Below are 16,334 nucleotides of genomic sequence, written 5' to 3'. Positions count from 1 at the left end.
ATGCTCTTAAGTCCACAGTGGTGGACGTAGAACCAGCAGTAGGCCCATCGTTGGTGAAGACCAAGTCTTTTGGTTGCTGCGTGCAGAACCATGTTGCCACATTGACTGGTGTAGACCTCCTGTCATAGATAGTGCTGCCTGACTAAGATGCCGTTGGCTAAAAATGATAGCTGTTCATACAGGTTTGGTGCCTACTTGTATCACGAAAGAACCACTTCCAACCATGTACTACACCAAAGCATGCCCATAGTTTGGAGGTGTAGTAACCTAGTAATTGGCCTGCCAATACCACAGTGGCCCCATCTTTCTTCTGCATGGACATTGTTGAGTCGCTGGCTGCTGGCTCAGACTGCTATGTGGACATCGACTTGTGTGTTATGGCACCTAATATAACAGTGTTTTGGTCAGCTCTGCACGTGGGACTTTGGCCCTTTCTGCAACAACCATGGCAGTGCCACTATTTTACTCGGTAACACTGAAAAATAGTGGCAGTGCTACGCTATAGTTAAATTTGTTAACTATGCACTAGAGCCAATGATCATTCCCCCCCCCCCCCCAAAAAAAAAGTAACTAAATAAATAAATAAAACAAACAACACTGGTTTTACTAGCACATAGCCATAATGGTGAACTAACAACAAGGCCAGAAAAAACAAAATTACATATTGTAGAACAGCAGGTGTTACTGTTATACGTCAGCACTGCAGTAACAAAATTTTCTGATTGATTAAGTCTCTCGAGTATAGTTTTAGCTAAGAAACTCGCAGTTCAACGATTTCCTTTAGCTTGTCAGTTTTCATTTCTGTGTATGTATGCATGCTTCCATCTCCATAATTCCTGAATTCCTGTTGATACCGTATGGCAGTTGCCCCATGTAGGACATTGTATTACTCAAAGGGGTCGCAGTTCTTTCTTCCACCCATCACCGATTTGGCTAGGAATCAGTTTTATAAACACTTTGCCTTTTTTGTTGCTTGAAGCTTTCCCTGTAGACTAGTCGCAGAAATGTTTCTTGGGGCAGACAGCAGATGGGTCATTCCATCCCAAGTGATCACATTTTTCAAAAATTTCCCATTCGTCCATTTCTGATTTCGTTCAATTTGCCATGGATACAGATATACCATAGGAATGAACGGGTACAAAATTTAAGCTCATTAGACCCAATATGTTGGAAACATGACCCTATATTTGAGAAGCTTTTCAGCAGACCCCAATGTTTGAACCTTTCTTAACCAAGGCAACAAGTACTAGCAACTTCTCAGTGTGGCCCTAAATCAGAAAAACTCAGTGTTGCAGTCTGTAAAACCTTTGTGAGCCAGTATAGTGCACCAAAGTACACCAAAAATCCTGCAGAGCAAAGCATTCAAATCTTTAAACATTTTTGGAGTCTGATTCTCTGATAGAAAAAACATAAAAGAACTACAACTTGGCACATATATTAACAGTGCCTGGGGCAGGACTCTTATTAGTACATCTTCCTGCCTAAGCACTTATTGTGGGCCATACTCAGTCAGAAACATGGTGTCAAATGTAAAGCTGCAGAAAGTGAGCAAAGTTCAGGTGAAAATGTTGCAAAAGAGTCACTTCAGAAGTTGTTTTCTCCAGAACCACTGGAAAGAGCCCACTTTTCTCCACTAGAAACATCTTGTTGTATCTTAGAGTCAATTCAGCAAAGGGATGAAAAGTAAGGCTTAACTTCAACAAAATTGTGCGCAATATGCTACCATCACAAGATGGTACAACTTACTAAATGCACAGTGCTAGGTCAAGCAACGGTGGTGATTGCCAAATTGATACCATGAAATATAAGATGAAAGACAGCTACCAGAAGAATTATTTGCAAGTGGCCATGCTTAAGCCAGAACTCGTAAAAATCACCAATTTTTGCCAGTGAATTTGAACCACATTCAAGTAGCTGGGTTTCAAGTGAGATAACTTCTTTTGAGGCCTTAGTTTATCAATCAACAAACACCAGTCTGGCTTTCACGTCAATTTTGAGCCTTATTCCTGGCCAATGCACCATATGCGTGTATGACAATTTCTGGTGGATTGGGAACATATGTGAAGTTGATATTGAAGAACATGATACCCTGCTCAAATCAATGCACCCATTTGGTCCAGCTCACTTATTCTGTGGCCTGAAAGAGAAGATAAATGTTGGATTCCTGAACAGCATGAATATTGCAGCACCTTCTGCAACTAGAATAGGGATTAAGTATAATTTTCCAGAAGCCATATTGAACAGTACGGAAGAAAAATTTAATTCCATGAAGCAGTAATTTTAAATAGCATTGGCTTGGGAACCATCATGAAGAGACCAACATATTGACTCGGGAACCATGGTGAGAAACCCAACTGAGGCTTTGAAACCTCAATGAAGACACAGGATAAGCAATATTTGATGACATCATCATGCCCCTCTTGCCTTTGCAACCATACGTGCTCACTACCAGAATAAGTAGAGAAACTGACTCGACTAATGATTTTGAAGTTGTTGAGTCATCAAATTTCCATGATTTTTATGGGTGGTTAGGACACCAGCATTTATGTACCAGTTGTTATTCTTGCTTGTCTTGAAGTTATGGGTCCAGCAACCTGCATAGTGTTGCGATGGTAGCGTATTACACATGATTTTAATGAAGTTCAACATCATATTTCTTCCTTTTGCTGAACGGACACTAAGATCCAACTAGATGTTGCTCGTGCAGAAAATTGTGTTCTTTCCAATGGTGCTGGAAAGAATAATTTCTGAAATGACCCTTTTGCAATATTTTCATCTGAACTTGGCTCATTTATTGTAATTTTAATTTGACCCCAAGTTGTGACTGAGTATAATTGAAAGTAATTGGCTAAGCAGGAAGATATGCTAATAAATGATGTCCCAGGCATTGTCAACAAATATGCCAAGTCATAGTCCCTTTGCAATTTTCTTCCTGAGATACCTGACTCCAAAGACGGTCAAAAAATCTGTGCATTTTTCTCTGCAGATTTTTTTGAATCACTTCAATGCATTATGCTGTCTCACAAAATGCTTTTACAATCTGCCACACTGTATGTTTCTGATTCAAAGCCAAAATTTATCAAAGACTTGAAAGAAAGATTTTCCTACTTGCTTTTGTCTTGTAATAAAACAGCCTCAGACATTGTTTCTTGTTCATTTTCATGCATACTTTTCGAAAAGCCATGCAAATAGAAGGCCACTTTTTCTCGTACTCTTAAGCTCATGATTTAAAATATTGCACAGATTCATTTCTTGGATAGGTCTCCACCCACAGTAAGCTTCAGGAAAATTGAAACTGAAGATGCTGGAGGCCCGTGATCACTTGAGATGGAGTGACCTGGATGTCATTGTGAAACTCACACAATATTTCATTGGTACAACTGACTGACATCTTCAGGTGGGACGAACACACTGCTGAGCTGTGACTGAAGCATCCTATGTATGCCAGTCTAAATAGAAAATGCGCAGGTGTGAAGATGCCAAATTTGGTTAAAAATAGCAACCTGTTGAATGATGAACGTGCAATGTTGTCAGCTGCCCCAGTGGCCTCTTGTGGGTGCTGCTTGTCAATATACCTGCCCAAACTGGTGTGGGACCATTGTTCCCATTCTCATCTGAATATCTATGTCACCACCGAAGCATTAGGGCTTGTATGGCCAATAGTTCCCCTTTGTAGTCATTGTGATTTTAGCATGACCACCACCGGATCTCATGCTTTCTAAATTGTTATCTTGGTCTCTGTTCAGCAGATTTGTCAAAACATCTGGCAACACATTTGTGCCCTGGAGGTGAGTACCACATCTGCAACTCAGAAGACTTCATTTGTCAGCCCAAGAACGTAAGACTTGCAACATCAGATATGCTTGTAAGTTTTGACAACACAGTTTTTACTCAAGTACCATTGCAGGACTCCCTGTTGCTCATTGATGAGAAGCTGAAAGGAGAACTGGTTGATTTGTTTAAGCATGTGCTCACTTCAACCTGTTTTTTATTCAGTGACTAATTCTTTGAATAGACAGATGATACTGCAGCAGATAGCCCCTAGTCACCCATTGTCGCTAATGTTTGTATTGAAGATTTCAAGGAGAGGGCACTGAAGTTGATGGAGTTAAAAACCATATGCTTTTGGGACTGTGTAGGTGACACCTTTCTTAATCAGGGCCCACAGCACTGTGTTGCTGGATGTATTTCTGCGAAACCTAAATTTTCTTCATTGTAACGTCAAGTTTGCAATGGAGATGGATTAAAACGATGGACTTCCATTCCTGAGTTGATGTGGAGAAAAGTGTGTGGCACCCTGGGTCGTGCTGTGTAACATGAATCTTCACACATGGACATAAACTTACAGGCCACCAGCTGTCAGCAGTCTTCACAACAAAATGGCATGGAACATGAGCTGCATCACATTCAGACAACTTATCTATAGAGCTATGCCATCTCCATACAGTCCCCCTCCCCCCAGAATTGATATTCCAAACGGGAGATTTGCTGCACCTTACATGCGGTGCATGTTAAAGTGAGCAGCTGGACACCTGGAAGAAAGTGGAGGACAAAGAGGAATGGTCGTCTTGTCATATATTGGGGGCATTTCTTCAAAAATAGGAGGATTACTAAAGAAACATAGTTAAATGCATCTTCTGTCCACCAACAAAACTCTGATTCCTTGTAGTCAGAGACATCATATATGCTGTGCAAGACAGATGTACCAAATATAAGGCAGGACACATGTATGCACCAGCCACAGAAATCTGCAGTGACTGGGCATTGAGTAAGGGGCACAATATGGACTACAAAAGTACCAAAATTCTCCTCTCACCATCTTTGTACCAGTACAACTTTATTAAAAATATGCTGGAAATTCACAGCTTGACAACTCTGCTGAACAGAGGCACAGGATACAAACTTAGCACAGCATGGGATCAGTGATGACCTTGTTAAAATCACAGTGATCACAAAGGAGAACTATTGGTCATAGAAGGGATAACACTTTGGTGGTGCTGTAGATGTTCAGATCACAATGGTGAGGCTAGACAGACGTTAATGTGGTTGCATATATTGACATGTTGCTCCTGAGAGAGGTTTTGAGATGACTGACAGTAGCACACTGTATGAACGACAACCTTTGCGTGTGTTCTGAAACTCTTGGTTCATCGTTGGATAGCTGGTGTAGTTGTCTTTCCTGTTACTGACCAAGAAATCTTTACTATTGGCATTCGAATTTGGTGCCCATGAAATATTATGGGAATTTCAAGATATCTGTTGATTTGACCAGGAGCCATTCCCGCAACATTGCCTTTTTATTTATCTCTCGTTTTATGTGTATGTAATAAGTTAATAAAAGATTAGGCAGTAATTTTTATTTTTGTATGGATAACATCACAACCATTGTTTGTTTCCATACAGTCATAGTGTTATTAAAAGGGAATCTCACATTATTAGAACTACATTTTTCTGTCATTGACTTTAACTTACAGTGACATCTGTTGTTCACCTTTATACTAAACAATTAAACCTGCTACATTCTGCCTTCTTCTCTGTCAGGAAGCTAGAAACGGAAGGAAAGTACTCAACAAGGGTGATACACAGTCTTAGAAATCCTGATTGTGAGGAGCTGAATATTGAGCTTATTCGTGCTTTGGTTCAGTACATATGTATGAATAAGCCAGAGGGTGCCATTCTTGTTTTTCTACCTGGTTGGGATAATATTTCTGCACTGAACAGATCATTGGAAGAAAGTGGTGCATTTCCACCATGTAAGTATCTAAAAGCTAAAGTGGAATTATTAAAACTGTGTGGAATTTGAAATTGACTCCTTCCATATAAGTAATTTTATATATAAAAAAAAGTATTAGCATCTTTCTGCCTCTTTCCAAGCCCCCCTAGAAATGAAATACACAGGAAATCAATGCTTTGCTGAGTTATAGGTATGATGATTCTTTTGTCTGGTTTTCCATTTAACTTCATTTGTTTTACTTTTTTCTTAAAGTTAACATTGTAAAATAGTCAGCTGCACCACGTCATTGTGAGTAACATTAGCCTTGTTGCTGATTCCAGATAAGTATCGTATAATTCCTCTCCATTCTCTGATGCCTACTGTGATGCAGAAATCTGTGTTTGAGAGACCGCCTCCAGGTATGATTACTTGGCAATAAGAAGCTAAGCACAGTCTGGTAATTGATGATTCTTACATTAGTATGAGTACTTAACCGTTCTTTGTGTAAATAATTGCCCATTTGTAAAGCACTATTGATTTCTCTAAGTACTAAGTTAAATTTGTAGAGCGTTATTCCAGGCTCTGCCCCGTATTAAAGAAAAAATAAAATCAGTGCTCTTACACAGCTGAAAGTTTGTAAAAAGCCAAATCAGCAGGTTACCCACATTATAAATCAGTATTTTCCCATGGGATGGTGGGAGAAGGGGTATCAATAGAAATCAGCCAGTATATACTTGTTTCTGCTCATACCCAAACCTCCAGATGTCAGACAATCAGATTGGTACCAAATGTTCTATGTCGATAGAGTATCAAGCAAAACACCGATTTAGTGTGTTTTATGTGCTGTTGTCTGGTAGAACAGGTGTAAATGGTAATTAAAAGTAATGCCAGAACTACAGAGCACAGAAAAACTCTTTGTGAGTGAGGGTTTTTGTAAATTTCTCATCGGTGAGTTGGCAGAGCATGTGGTAGTTGCACCAATGGCCCCCGTTCAAACCCCACTGATGACAATTAATTTTTAACTGTTTACGCGTGAAACTGTTGTATGGGAGAACATTTTCTTGACATGTAAAAGGACTTTTCAGAGTTGTTCTTTTTTGACAGTCTGCTTTCACTCTATTATCTGAAAGTATCAAACCTATAGAGTACATTTTTATAGATAAGTATGGTGTTCTTTCTCACATGTGCAGCAGAACTCCACACTTATATATACAGATGTTCACTATAGGTTTCCTGCTTTCAGTTAATGAAGCAAAAGCAGACTGCTAAAAGAACATTGCTACAAAGTCTGAAAAGTCCTTTTACTAGTCAGGAAAATGTTCTCCCATATAACAGTTTCACTCATGAACTGTTTGATGAAAGCTGACATTAATGACATTCAAACACAGTATCTTTGGTACAATGACCTCACGCTCTAGCAGCGCACTCACGCGAGATCTAGAAAACAACCTCTCACAGAAAGCTTTTGCTGTGCTCCATAGTTCTGATGTTACTTTTAATTAACATTTACGCATGTTCTACTAGACAACAACTCATAGCATGAACTAAATTGGTGTTTTGGTTGATACTCGATTGACAAACAACGTTTGGTGGCGATCTGAGTGCCTTACATCTGGAGGTTTGGGTGCCAGTGCCAACCTTAGAAAACAATATTGTTCTCACTACCATTGTGTAGTAGTTTTCATTTAATTTGTAGCAACAAAAATTTAGTTTCAGCTATACAAAATTGTTTGTAATGATGGCTACCTTTGTTTTTCTGATCTGCTTTTCTAGAGACCAAGATATATTTTTTATGTGCTATGTACTGTGCAATAATAGTGCTTGTGGGAGGCAAGAATTGCTCCTAGCGCCCATATCTAGAAAATACCAATTTATATAGTGTATACAGTTAATAGAAGTCTTTGTAACTGCTTGCACTATAAGTGATTAAAATTAGATGACCATTAAGTATTACAAATGGAAAGATATTATATAATTTTCTTGACAAGAGAAATAAATGTAAAAATATGAGTCATTGATGTATTATGTAGTATGTGTTTTGTTGCATCAAAATAAGACCATTTCTTTCCTGTTGAGTGTGGGGGGAAGAGATTTGTTGTGCGTGAAAGATATATGAAAAAGAAAGTCACATTCTGTGTTTCAGGAGTCCGTAAGATTATAATTTCAACAAGCATCGCTGAGACCTCAATAACAATAGACGATGTTGTATATGTTGTGGACTGTGGTAAGACCAAGATGAAAAACTTTGATATTGAAAAAAACATATCTACCCTGCAGCCAGAGTGGGTGAGCCTTGCTAATGCAAAGCAGCGGCGTGGACGAGCTGGAAGGTGAGGGAGAAGTTTTTTCGTGCTCCTAAACACCGTTTATATTACCTTCTTTTTCCTCATGTTCCCAAGAATTTGTTACAATCCATAGTACTAACATTGTAAGTGTAAAAGTACCTCTGTTTGCTACATTTTCTTGACTAAATCACTCAAGTGATTTTGCTGAAATTTGGCATGGAGATAGCTTGAGCCCTAAGGAAGAACGTAGATTAAATGTAGACTACTTTAGAAAATTTAAACGGCTGACCCCTGAGAGGGTGAAGTACGAAATAGAATTTCTTTCTTTATTTTTTTTCTTTTTTACATCAGTGAACATAAGCCATGTAAAAAATTACTAAATTTTGTTGTTTAATGCACATGTCATATTATATATAACTTCAATAGCACAATGCATAAATATGGGCTCCTGCCCAAGCACTGCTTGGCAGTGAAGCGTGTGCCATATTGCCATGCATTGGAGGCGTGCACATCACGAGCTATGCTTACCCAAGCAAGACAGATACTTGAAGGCAGCTGACGTTGCTGCATGCAGAAATGTTATAAAATTTGTGCTTTAGTGAACTACAAATTATTTTTAGGACAGATAAATGAAAAAAATTATGCCAGCAGTAGAAGGATATATTGTAGAATATCTGTCTGTCAATAATATTATTGATGTGGAACATGTCACCTCGTGCCCCATAGACATACTTACCTCTTTCGAATTGTCAGAGTATTCTTCTCATTAACCAAGGTTGAAGATTGGTGTCCTGGTTCTCTTAATGCAAAATCTTGATGCAATCAGATTGTGTAATAGTACATGCTTACAAATTACACATCTGGTCTGAAATATTGTGAGTGCTATTATAATTATGGATGCAGAGGAGAAAGTGTTTGGATTCTATGAATCTCATTTATACCAATGGATTTCCTTACTTACCATAATGAAAATTCTGATATGTGAGCGTGGTTAGTGTTTTATATTTCATAAATTTTTATGTGAATGAAACATGCTGAACCATTTTTTTTGCATCCATATTTGGAGGGCTGATAATGTAGTGGGATTGAGTGCTGAAGTGGAATACAAATATTAGTTACATTAATAGCTTGACATCATTAAAAAATCATCAGTTACGAAAAAGTGGTCACCAAAATAAAATTGTAAGTCAGTATGTATAATATCTTAACAAGTAGCAGCAGCAGCAGCAGCAGCAGCAATACCAGTACCACCACCAACTCCACCACCACCCTGTGGTATAAAAGAAGATAGGAACTGGGAAAGTGAGATTCGATACTAGCTCACAGGAAAGAGCATTGCAGAACAAGAGGAAACTCAGCAGAAAAAAGTTGGAGAGAATTTTAAAAGCCTAAAAAGTAATGAACAAGGCAATCAATAAGTCAAAAATTGATGGAACTAACAACCTAAATTATAAGGGGCATTCAAAAAGAAATGAGCCAGAGGCATAATTATAGAAAACAGTACCTGTATGTTAGAAGTATTCACCCTAGCTGTTGAGAAACTTATCCCACACTGACACAAGGTGGTGAAGGGCTGTCTCATAAAATTCTCAGGGCAGCGATGTGAACCAATTCCGCACGTACAGCTGGACGACGTCATCAGAGGTGAATCGTTAGAGCCTTTTTAAGGGGACCAAAAATGGCTTAATCACAGGGGGAGAGGTCCAGACTGTATGGTGGGTAGCCGAGAACATCCCATTTGAATTTCTGCAGGAGTGCCACGACTGTGTTGGCCATATGAGGCTTTCCATTGTCATGGAGTAGATTGACCCACGGGTGAGAGTGTGTGATCATTTTAATTTGATAGCTTGGCAAAGGATGGTCAAGGTTCGTGAGTAATGCTGAGCATTTACTGTTGTCCCATGCTGCAGGAAGTGAATCAGAAGGGGACCATCTTGGTCAAAGAAGAATGCAGCGTAACCTTACCTGCACTCGGGTGGACAAAGACGTCCAGCTGTACGTGTGGAACTGGTTCCATTGCAGCCCTGGGAATTTTATGAGACAGCTATTCACCACCTTATCACTTGTGTCACAGTGGGACAAGTGTCTCAACAGTAGGGTCAATACTTCTAACATACAAGTACTGGTTTCTGTAATTATGCCTCCGGCTTGTTTCTTTTTGAATGCCCCTTATAGAAATCCAGTGGATAAATAACAGGGTAGCGAAGTAAATATTGATTTATCATTACAAGAATATAACAAATTGTGAAATATGAACAATTATGTAGAAAAGTTCACCACAGGCCAAATAAAAAGGAATCATTTAGCAACAGATAAGAACATAAACATAGTATTTGACACTGTAGTTCAGCATTTGGAGTCTTAATTCTTCAGGAAGAGCACATGTGACCCCCCACCCCTTTCCTCTCTAGTTTCTTCCAGTCACAGAAGAATTTGCAATAATTGTTCTTCATGTTCTGTGCCATGATACTGTTTTTCTTTTCCATGATAAAGTAAACATATTCACCCCACAGGCACTCAAACATACACTCCTGTGACCATGACAAGTCTGATTATTGATAATTGATTATTGAAATCAGTTGCTTGAGCTAATGGAGGTGGGGAGGGGGTAAGGAAGGAAGCAAGGAGGCGGTAGTAGGAAAGAGGCAGGTCCTTGGACAGATGACTCTGTAGCAGCATAACAAGATTAAAAAACTGCAGAGGGTAAAGCAAATAGAGATGTAGAAGATGGAAGGTGGGGGGGGGGGGGGGGGAGTTAGAGAGAGAGAGAGAGAGAGAGAGAGAGAGAGAGAGAGAGAGAGAGAGAGAGAGAGAGACCCACATGGGTTATGCACGGTAGGAAGAGTGGTAGCAGTGGGCAGTGGGCAGTGTAGGCTCTGGACAGAGAATGAATCGTGTGGACAGAAGACAGAAGGGAAAGGGTAAGGTGATGCAGTGGAAACAGGTTAGCGGAGGTTGAGGCAAGGGGGACTGTGAGAATACAGGATATGTTGGAGAGATAGTTCCCATTTTTATCTAGTGTGTTGCAAAGATTGTGAGAGAACTGTGGAGAAATTGGAGGTGATTGCTATATAATGCCAACACTCCAGCCTCACAGCTCTGATGGTCTGACAGTTCATGGCAAAAAACATGATGTATGTGGTTTTTACCCCCCCCCCCCCCCCATGGATAGTTCAGTGAAATTTTTTATTGGGTAGGAAATGCCTGTGACTGGACTGCAGTAGGAGTTGTTGTGTGGGTGTATGGGACAGGTCTTGCACCTACATCTCTATGTGCTCTACCCTCTGTACTCTCTTCATTTTGTGCGGCCTCAGAGTCATCTGTCCAAAGACCTGCCTCTTTCTTGCTACCCCTCCTTTTGGCCTTCCCTACTCTGTCCCCTCCTCCATCTGCTCAGGCAACTCCTTTAAATAACTCAATATAAATAACCAGTCTTCCCATGACTACGGGAGTGTTTGTAGGTGAGTGGCTGCCGTTCCCTTATTTCACATATTGCTACATCCAGAAATTTCCATTATTTTTTTGATAACAGATTTCATACCTAGCAGTGAACATCTGTTAACTTTCCGTAGTACAACATACTGTGTGCACTTCGTTTTCTCAGGGTGCAACCTGGTGTGTGCTATCACCTTTATACCAGAGCACGTGAAATGATGCTACAAGCATATCCTTTGCCGGAAATGCTGCGTTCACGATTGGAGGAGGTGATTTTGCAAGTGAAAATCCTGCAGCTGGGCCGAGCTGCCGAAGTTCTCACCCGCGTGATGGACCCCCCAGATTCGAGAGCTGTTGATCTCTCCTTAGAGGTAAGATAATTTTAAGATGATACTGTTAAAATCAAAACACTTCCCTGGTATTTTGCAAAATAATGTGTTTATGGTCATGAACCAGCTTTTGACCTCTTAGGTCATTGTGAGGTGATAACCACATGTCACAAACACATGCAATTTTTACAGAAATTTTTAATTAGGTGATAAATAAAATGATGAGATACAGAGTGTTTACAAGAGGAAGTATTAATTCTGTTACATTTAACAAAGAAAGAGAAATAAAAGGGGGGAACAAAAAATTACCGGAATTGATCTGTTGTGTGCGCATGTTTCATAGTTACAAGCTGTGCTGCTAGGTGATGTTGGTTTGGGATTTCCCACATCACTCACTAAGCTGGTGTCAGTCAGTGTTAAGTGGTTTGTTTTTGGTGCTCTGTTGTTTGCATTCCTATTTCAGTCCTTTGAGATCAATGACATAGCCAACAAGGAGCCTAGAGTCTATGTAAAATTTTGTTTTCTGCAGGGAAAACTGCAGCAGAGACTATTGGGATGCTATGGCAGGCCTTTATTGATATTGGTTTGGGAGACTACAGGTCTAAGAGTAGTTTTATTGTTTCAAATCCGGCAGTATGTCAGCGGAAGACATGCCAGGCCCCATTGATCTTTTGACAGGAAGAAATGACAAAAACATTGCAACAATCAAATGTGTTATGGCTGAAGATTGTTGAAGGACCATTGACCATTGACCAATTGAGGAAACAAAAGTATCATGGAGCACAGTGCAGCAAATTTAATCAAAGATTTGTACATGAGACAGGTGTCTGCAAAATTTGTTCATCACTTGCTCACAGATGAGCAAAGAGAGAACTGCATGAATATTTGCCACAAGTTGAAGAGTGAAGTGCAGAGCAATCCAAATTTTCTTAAAATTTGGGATGAGAGTTGTGCTACAGATATGATCTGGAGTTGAAGCAAGCGTCAAACCAGTGGAAAATGCAAACATTACCATGACCCAAGAAAGCACATCTAGTGTGATCCAGTGTAAAAACAATGTTGGTTTTTTTATGTCAGTGGCATTGTCCACAAGTAGTTCAATCCTCCAGGGCGAACAGTGAACCAGTGTTTTTATCTAGCATGTTATGAAGATTGAGAGAGTGTGCAACAGTAACTGCCAGAACTGTGGAAAACTGGGAACTGGTTGCTACACAATGACAATGCTCCAGCCACACAGATCTGACAGTTCAAGGCAAAAAACGTGTGTTCCACACCCACCTTAATCACCTGATCTGGCTCCGTCAGACTTTTCTTTGTTTCCACAGATGAAACAAACTCTGACAGGAAAGCAATTCAGTGATGTGGGTCATATCAGGAAAAATGAGCATATGGCGTCAGTGGCTGGGAGTTCCCAGGGGGGAAGTTCAGTCGCTAAGTGCAAGTCTTATCGAGTGTGACACCACATTGGGCGACTGGTGCGTCAACAAGGGGGATGAAATGATGATGAGGACAGCACAACACCTAGTTCCTGAGGAAAGAAAATCCCCCCTCCCCAGCCAGGAATCTAACCCGGGCCCCCGTGCATGGCATTCCAACGCGCTAACCATTCAGGTATTGGGGCGGACATGATGTCAGAGTAAACGGGCTAACGGCTTTGAACAGTATTTAGTGTCAAGAGCTCCAGAACTGATTTCAGCAGTGGCAAAAGCTTTGGGACAAGTGAATTAATGTGCATGTACAATACTTTGAAGGGATCTAAAGTACTGTGAATGTAGAATGACTGCTTGTAGAATGCAGCTCTCCTATCCACTGCGGCTCTAGGTGGGAGAGGGATGGCGAGTCCCTTACTGCGACTGCACTTTACCCTTGGGAAGGAGCCCCAATATTCATTTTGACAGCTGGCTGAGACCACCTGGATCCATCGTGGAGGGGCTGGAAGGAAGAAAAATGGCCACCTCTACCCGGGATGGAACCCGTGACCTCCAGTGCCAGGGTCAAGTGTTCTGTCTACCGTAACTATAAACACAACAAAGGTGAAAAAGGAAATAGTGTTCAGTTGTTTAAAAACAGACTGGTATTTTTTATATACTTGACAGAGTTCAAGTATGGGGGCGATCTACAGTAATGTGAAATATAGAAGTAAAAACTATAACAGCCAACATAATTAGTTATAACTTTATTTTTGATGACCAGTTTTGGCAAATTAGTGTTGCCATCATCGGATCTAATGCAACTACAGCTCGGTACATCATCATATGTACAAACAGCGGAAAAATGCTTCTATTGGAGCACGGAAAAGGCAAACATGCTCCTGCTTCCAATAAAAGACTTTGAATAAAAAGTAGGGCACCAGCTGCCTTATTCTACCTTCCTCAGCAGTTTTAAAAATTTTCCCAAAGATTTTGGCTTGCAAACATATTTGTGCTCCCTCTAAGTGTTACTGTCTCTTGTCTCACAATCACAGTCTCCTTTGTTCTGTCCTACTGCTACTGGTTCCTCTCGCTGACACACTGTCCCTCACCCTCTTGCTTTTACTGCTACTATCTAATTCATTCCTTTCCACTACAGCTATCTCTTCTCACTGTCACTATTTCTCTCTTCCTCACTGTCATGCTCATAGATTCTTTGTCTCATTATCACTGGCTCTCACCCACTTCCACCTTTTCCTTCTCTTTAGTCCTCTTCTACTGGCACTCTCTCTTTCATTCTTTCAGTGTTCTGTCACTGTCAACTATGTTCCACTGCCACTGTGTCCCTCTCTTTCTCCCATACTGCATATTTGCCTTTGCTCCTATACCACAACTGCTGTCTACTATCTTCCAGTATTTATTGTTTCTCCATCTCTTTGCCCCACTGCCACTTTCTACTCCTGTCTCAGTATAAATAGCCTGAATATGTTTGCATGCCAGAATTTTGGGAAAACTTTTAAAGGTGCTGAGGAAGGCAGAATGAGGCAGCTGGTACCCCACTTTTCAGTCGTTTTTTGAAAAAGAGCATATTCACATTTTTTGTGCTCTAATATGAGCATTTTTCTGCTGGTTCCCTTCTTTACCTTGCTCAATATACAGATTGAATAACATTGGGGATAGGTTACAACCCTGTCTCACTCCCTTCCCAACCACTGCTTCCCTTTCATGCCCCCCGACTCTTATAACTGCCATCTGGTTTCTATACGAATTATTAATTGCCTTTCGCTCCCTGCCACTTTCAAAATTTGAAAGGGAGTATTCCAGTCAACATTGTCAAAAGCTTTCTCTAAGTCTACAAATGCTAGAAATGTAGATTTGCCTTTCCTTAATCTATTTTCTAAGATAAGTCGTAGGGTCAGTATTGCCTCATGTGTTCCAACATTTCTACGGAATCCAAACTGATCTTCCCCGAGGTCGGCTTCTACCAGTTTTTCCATTCGTCTGTTAAGTATTTGCGTTAGTATTTTGCAGCCGTGGCTTATTAAACTGATAGTTCGGTAATTTTCACATCTGTCAACCCCTGCTTTCTTTGGGACTGGAATTATTATATTCTTCTTGAAGTCTGAGGGTATTTCACCTGTCTCATACATCTTGCTCTCCAGATGGTAGAGTTTTGTCAGGACTGGCTCTCCCAAGGCCATCAGTAGTTCTAATGGAATGTTGTCTACTCCCGGGGCCTTGTTTCGACTTCAGTCTTTCAGTGCTCTGTCAAGCTCTTCATCATATCTCCTATTTCATCTTCATCTACACTCTCTTCCATTTCTATAATATTGCCCTCAAGAACATCACCCTTGTGTAGACCCTCTATATACTCCTTCCACCTTTCTGCTTTCCCTTCTTTGCTTAGAACTGGTTTTCCATCTGAGCTCTTGGTATTCTTGCAAGTGGTTCTCTTTTCTCCAAAGGTCTCTTTAATTTTCCTGTAGGCAGTATCTATCTTACCTCTAGTGATATGCGCCTCTATGTCCTTACATTTGTCCTCTAGCCATCCCTGCTTAGCCCTTTTGCACTTCCTGTCGATATCATTTTTGAGACGTTGGTATTCCTTTTTGCCCGCTTCATTTACTGCATTTTTATATTTTCTCCTTTCATCAATTAAATTCAGTATCTCTTCTGTTACCCAAGAATTTCTATTAACCCTCGTCTTTTTACCTACTTAATCGTCTGCTACTTCATTATTTCATCTCTCAAAGCTAACCATTCTTCTTCTACTGTATTTCTTTCCCCCATTCTTGTCAATCATTCCCTAATGCTCTCCCTGAAGCTCTCTACAACCTCTGGTTCTTTCAGTTCATCCAGGTCCCATCTCCTCAAATTCCTACCTTTTTGCAATTTCTTCAGTTTTAATCTACAGTTCATAACCAATAGATTGTGGTCAGAGTCCACATCTGCCCCTGGAAATGCCTTACAGTTTAAAACCTGGTTCCTGAATCTGTCTTACCATTATATAGTCTATCTGAGACCTTCCAGTATCGCCAGGCTTCTTCCATGTATACAACCTCCTTTTATGATTCTTGAACCATGTGTTAACTATGATTGAGTTATGCTCTGTCCAAAATTCTGCCGGGTGGCTTCCTTTTTCATTCCTTTCTCTCATTCCATA

The 16,334-nt window shown here is 40.3% G+C and overlaps 1 protein-coding gene across 4 annotated transcripts in view; it reads left to right on the top strand.

The window, feature by feature from the left end:
• The window catches only part of LOC124776718 (ATP-dependent DNA/RNA helicase DHX36-like), a 239,928-nt gene that overhangs the window by 145,962 nt on the left and 77,632 nt on the right, over window positions 1-16,334 (top strand). For all 4 annotated transcript variants that reach the window (XM_047251833.1, XM_047251834.1, XM_047251832.1 and 1 more), the window contains exons 10-13: window positions 5,542-5,753; window positions 6,055-6,132; window positions 7,857-8,043; window positions 11,603-11,804. In XM_047251833.1, coding sequence (XP_047107789.1) covers window positions 5,542-5,753; window positions 6,055-6,132; window positions 7,857-8,043; window positions 11,603-11,804 — 679 coding nt within the window. The remainder of the gene's footprint in view (window positions 1-5,541; window positions 5,754-6,054; window positions 6,133-7,856; window positions 8,044-11,602; window positions 11,805-16,334) is intronic.

This window comes from Schistocerca piceifrons, chromosome 2 (assembly GCF_021461385.2).
Source record: "Schistocerca piceifrons isolate TAMUIC-IGC-003096 chromosome 2, iqSchPice1.1, whole genome shotgun sequence".
Lineage (NCBI taxonomy): Eukaryota > Metazoa > Arthropoda > Insecta > Orthoptera > Acrididae > Schistocerca > Schistocerca piceifrons.
The sequence above is the reverse complement of the archived record's forward strand: the minus strand, read 5'-3'. Positions and strand labels throughout refer to the sequence as shown.